The sequence below is a fragment of the Polypterus senegalus genome, chromosome 2, assembly GCF_016835505.1.
Source record: "Polypterus senegalus isolate Bchr_013 chromosome 2, ASM1683550v1, whole genome shotgun sequence".
Lineage (NCBI taxonomy): Eukaryota > Metazoa > Chordata > Cladistia > Polypteriformes > Polypteridae > Polypterus > Polypterus senegalus.
Window position 1 is genome coordinate 161275036 of NC_053155.1, and position 6000 is coordinate 161281035.

General features: G+C 38.5%; 1 protein-coding gene across 3 annotated transcripts in view; it reads left to right on the top strand.

Annotated features, from left to right (window-relative positions):
• The window catches only part of kpna3 (karyopherin alpha 3 (importin alpha 4)), a 255305-nt gene that overhangs the window by 141521 nt on the left and 107784 nt on the right, over window positions 1-6000 (top strand). For all 3 annotated transcript variants that reach the window (XM_039744890.1, XM_039744893.1, XM_039744891.1), the window contains exon 8: window positions 1923-2009. In XM_039744890.1, the coding sequence (XP_039600824.1) occupies window positions 1923-2009 (87 nt within the window). The remainder of the gene's footprint in view (window positions 1-1922; window positions 2010-6000) is intronic.

The following is a 6000-nucleotide window of genomic DNA, read 5'->3' on the forward strand; positions in this document are numbered from 1 at the left end:
TTTTGGTGGCCACCAAACATTAATTTGTATATGATGACCAAGCAGCTTCACCTGCCTGTCCACAGTATTTCACTTTGAATGTCTGAAGTTTCTTTGGGTCCTGGTTTGTAAAACTAAATCATGCTTCCATCCTCTATATGTAGAGAAAAAAGTTTTCTCTTTGTTACTCTTCTAGGAAAGACAGATTTTTTTTTCCCCTTTCTTATGTTTTATTCTTGTAATAGTACTAACATTTCTAACATTTACCATGTTAAAGAAGTGAGTTCATCCTTGGAGCTAGATTCTTGGTTATTTCTGGTTTCTTAGAGTATACTTTTTTTGTACATCGAGCCCTCCAATTTAAAAAATTATCTTCTGTAGAATGATTTATTTAACATTGAAAAAAAGTTACAAGGTCATTTTCAAACAGATTTAAAAGGCCACTAATCTAGGATCATTGCAAATTACTTTGGGCCTTGATGTCTTCATTAAGACTGAACTGCCAAGGGATGGTTCTGGGTTTTATGTTGTACAAGCTTGTAACAATTCCTGAATTAGTGAATAGAAGAAATCAGCTCTGATTCTTAACTAACATGGGGATAGCATGGATGTTATTTACTTTTTCATGCTTGGATTCTGCATGTTGCTTTATTTTTATTTTTGTTGAGTGTATGATGACAACATAACTACCATTTTTTAAATTACTGAATTGTTACGGAATAGTTTAGGTAATTGTTTACTATGGCACAAAGCCTACTGACACTCAAGTCCAAGTGTTTTTTTTTTGTTTTTTGTTTTTTGTTTTTTTTGTATTTTCGATTTTTGTATTTTTGTATTTTTAACTTATTTAAAAAGTATTAGATTAGATTCTACTTTATTGTCATTGCACAGGTACAACAAAATGCAGTTTAGCATCTAACCAGAAAGTGCAAATAGTAGGCTAAGGTGTAATAGACAGTGTGTGCAAATAGTACTTTCAAAGTACAATAAACCGCAAGGTGCGATAAGGCAGCATACAAATGAGAATATATATCTATTTGATATTTGAATTTACAGATAGTATTATATTAAAGGAATAGTATATAGATGTGAATACTGATCAGTAGTACAGATACATGGTACGAATAAATATTTATGAAATATTTTTATGTACAGAATAAATATATGTAAATAGTTGAAAATATACATAGAGTAAAGTCAGAAGTTATAGGTATTTAGAAAGGTCAGCTATTTAGTGGTAAAGACTGAGAGTTCAGAATCATAATGGTTTCATGAAAGAAACTGTTCCTCGGCCTGCTGATGTGGGACTGAAGGCTCCTGTAGCGCCTCCCTGAAGGGAGAAAGGGTAAGCAGTCTAGGGTTTGGGAGTGAGGCTTCCTTGATGATGTTGCTAGCCTGTCGCAGATTCTGTGTATGCTGCAGGTCAGCAATAGTTGGCAGCAAGATGCCAGTGATTTGCTGGGCAGTTTTCACCACCTGTTGCAGGGCCTTTCCATCAGCTATGAAGAAGTAGCTGTACCACACCATAGTGCAGTTTGTCAATATGGTCTGAAGAGTACAACAATAAAAGTTAAACAGAATCTAAGGAGACAGGCAGGCTTTCTTTAGCCTCTTCAGAAAGTAAAGTCATTGTTGCGCTTTTTTAAACCAGACTGGAAGTATTTATTGTCCAATATGTGGACCCTAGGAATTTGAAGCTGGAAACACACTCCACCTCAGCCCCATTTATACAGGAGCGTGTCCTCTTTATTTACAGAAACATATGATTCATTGTAATAGAAATGCTTAATAAAACGTGATGCAAAAAAGTTTTATAAAATATTCAAATGTTAAAATGACAGAAAACACTTTAGTTTTTGTGAAATGAAAGGAATTTGCAAATAAAGAATTAACAAAATGTTGGTGTTTATGAAAGAAAATGTAATTTTATTTCTCTTTTTCAGATGCTGTACCACTTTTCTTGAGATTGCTTCATTCGCCTCACCAGAATGTTTGTGAACAAGCTGTTTGGGCTCTTGGAAATATCATTGGTAGGTATATTTTTCATGTTTGCTTTATTTAAGTACACAGTTTACTCTTTTATATCATAATTCTCTGATGTAATGAACATAAAGGAAGTAAATGTTCTATAATGTATATTAATGTATATAATGGTAGCCAAGAGCAGCTGTAATGGTAAGATGGTCTAACAGATTGGAACACAGAAGATTTGACATTTTCACCTCTTTATATAAAAATCTTTTATACATCTCTTGAATTTACTGCTAATACATTAAGAAAATGAATCCCAACAAAACTTTTTCAAAGACTCGGTATACAAAGAATTAAATGGATAATTCCTCAATCATGTGAGCAAAACTGTATGTTCAGTTAGTAGTTCTTTTCACTTTAGCATAAACCAATTGTGTGAAAATACAAAGTTCAGTCAATTATAATGTGCAATGTTTCATTAACACTAGAATCCCTGAAGCCTATGAAAAAAAGTCATAATCCTAGATCACATTCAAATTCCTTTGCACCTCCTCTGCAGCATCTTTGTTTTGCAAATGTGTCAATCAGCACAAGCAGCAAGCAGCAAGCAGCTTGCTTTCCCACCCCGCCATCCTCCACCCCAAACTGACACAGTTCAAGTCGGACAAAAAGTTGTCTCAGCTCAAGTCTATTTATCTGGTGGTGAGGTGCCTGGAATTGTATAGGTTAAATAATATATCATAATATAATATCTATACTAATAAAAGGCAAAGCCCTTACTCACTCACACACTCACACTCTCTCTCTCTCTCTCCCTCCAACTTCCCGTGTAGGTAGAAGGCTGAAATTTGGCAAGCTCTTTCCTTACAGCTTACTTATAAAAGTTGGGCAGGTTTCATTTAGAAATTCGGTCATAACTGGAACCTACTTGTATACATATATACCGGCCATAGCCTACAGCTTGGTCCCCATGTGAGGCGGAGTTCCGTCCCTCATCGTCATGCCTCCCACGTAATTGAGTGCCTGCCCATATAAGGCCGTCCGTCAGCGGCAATCCAATAGAAACCCTCTGCCGCTAAATATTCAGACGAAGATTCGATGGTCAGGGTGGTGTTTGGCACAAACTCAGCGAAACTGCGAGAGAAAGTTTTAAGTGCCGGGTTTTAGCTAATATTAAATAAAGCCGTGGACATCGCGAAATCGCACCGCTCCGAGCGGCTCATGTGAGCTGACTCTGCAGGACTGGGAAAGGTAAACCCTTGCATGCAGTGTGTGATTTCTCAGACACACTACTTCTCCACTGTGAAGCGCGGTATCTGAGCTAACATTAAATAAAGCCGTGGTGTGTGTGTGTGTATATATATATGTATATGTGTATATATATATATATATTTTTTTTTATTTATTTTTTTTTTTACAGTAATTCCTCCTCGATCGTGGGGGTTGCGTTCCAAAATCCCCCGCGATAGATGAAAATCCGCGAAGTAGAGACCATATGATTGTGTGGTTATTTTTATATATTTTAAGCCCTTATAAACTCTCCCACATTGTTGACATTATTAGAGCCCTCTAGACATGAAATAACACCCTTTAGTCAAAAGTTTAAACAGTTTATATGTATGTATATATGTATATACAGTCATGTGAAAACATTAGGACACCCTTTGAAAGCATGTGGTTTTTTGTAACATTTTTAATAAATGGTTATTTCATCTCCGTTTCAACAATACAGAGATTAAAGTAATCCAACTAAACAAAGAAAACTGAAGAAAAGTCTTTTCAAGATCTTCTGTAAATGTCATTCTACAAAAATGCCTATTCTAACTGAGGAAAAAGATAGGACACCCTTGCCCCTAATAGCGAGTGTTACCTCCTTTGGCTGAAATAACTGCAGTGAGACGGTTCTTGTAGCCATCTACCAGTCTTCGACATCGGTCTGAGGAAATTTTACCCCACTCCTCAATGCAGAACTTTTTCAGCTGTGAGATGTTTGAGGGTTTCTTGCACGCACAGCCCTTTTCAAGTCACCCACAGCATCTCAATGGGATTCAAATCTGGACTTTGACTTGGCCATTCCAGGACTCTCCATTTCTTCTTTTCAGCCAATCTTTGGTTGATTTACTAGTATGTTTTGGGTCATTGTCATGTTGCATGGTCCAGTTCCGCTTCAGCTTTAATTTTCTAACTGATGGTCTCACATGTTCTTCAAGCACCTTCTGATACACAGTAGAATTCATCGTGGATTCTATGATGGTGAGCTGACCAGGTCCTGCTGCAGCAAAGCAGCCCCAAACCATGACACTTCCACCTCCATGCTTCACAGTTGGTATGAGGTTCTTTTCTTGGAATGCTGTGTTTGGTTTACGCCAAACATGTCCTCTGCTGTTGTGTCCAAATAATTCAATTTTGGACTCATCTGTCCAAAGAACATTATTCCAGAAGTCCTGGTCTTTGTCAACTTTATCTCTGGCAAATGTCAGTCTGGCCTCGATGTTTCTCTTGGAAAGCAAAGGTTTCCTCCTTGCACACCTCCCATGCAAGTTAAACTTGTACAGTCTCTTTCTGATTGTAGAGGCATGTACTTCTACATCAACAGTAGCCAGAGCCTGCTGTAGTTCTCGAGATGACACTTTAGGGTTTTGGAGACCTCTTTTAGCATCTTGCGGTCTGCTCTTGGGGTGAACTTGCTGGGGCGACCAGTCCTGGGCATGTTGGCAGTTGTTTTGAAAGCCCTCCACTTGTAGACTATCTTCCGGACAGTGGAATGGCTGATTTCAAAATCTTTTGAGATCTTTTAAATCCCTTCCCAGACTCATAGGCTGCTACAATCTTTTTTCTGAAGTCCTCTGACAGCTCTTTTGTTCTCACCATGGTGCTCACTCTCACTTCAACAGTCAGGAGCACACCAAACTAAATGTCTGAGGTTTAAATAGGGCAAGCCTCATTCAACATGCAGAGTAACGATCTACTAATTATGTGCACCTGGTGTGATATACCTGTGTGAGATCTGAGCCAATTTAAGAGGGAATACATGTGAGGGTGTCCTATCTTTTCCTCAGTTAGAATAGGCATTTTTGTAGAATGACATTTACAGAAGATCTTGAAAAGACTTTTCTTCAGTTTTCTTTGTTTAGTTGGATTACTTTAATCTCTCTGTATTGTTGAAACGGAGATGAAATAACCATTTATTAAAAATGTTACAAAAAACCACATGCTTTCAAAGGGTGTCCTAATGTTTTCACATGACTGTATGTGTATATGTATATATAAACTGCTCAAAAAAATTTAAGGAACACTTTGAAAACACATCAGATCTCAATGGGAAAAAGAAATCCTCCTGGATATCTATACTGATAGAGACTGGGTAATGTGATAGGAACGAAAGGATGCCACATCGTTTGATGGAAATGAAAATGATCAACCTACAGAGCCCTGAATTCAAAGATGCCCCAAAAATCAGAGTGAAAAAATTATGTGGCAGGCTAGTCCATTTTGCCAAAATTTAATTGCAGCAACTCAAAATTGTACGCAGCACTTTGTATGGCCCCTGTGTTCTTGTATACATGCCTGACAACATCGGTGCATGCTTCTAATGAGATGACAGATGGTGTTGTGGGGGATCTCCTCCCAGATCTGGACCAGGGCATCACTGAGCTCCTGGACAGTCTGAGGTGCAACCTGGTGGCATTGGATGGACCAAAACATAATGTCCCAGAGGTGTTCTATTGGATTTAGGTCAGGAAAGTGTGGTGGCCAGTCAATGGTACCAGTTCCTTCATCCTCCAGGAACTGCCTGCATACTCTCACCACATGAGGCCAGGAATTGTCGTGCACCAGGAGCCACTGTACCAGCATAGGGTCTGACAATGGGTCCAAGGATTTCATCCTGATACCTAATGGCAGCCAAGGTGCCTTTGTCAAGCCTGTATCGGTCTGTGTGACCCTCCATGGATATGCCTCCCCAGACAATCATTAACCCACCACCAAACTGCTCATGCTGAATGATGTTACAGGCAGCATAATGTTCTCCATGGCTTCTCCAGACCCTTT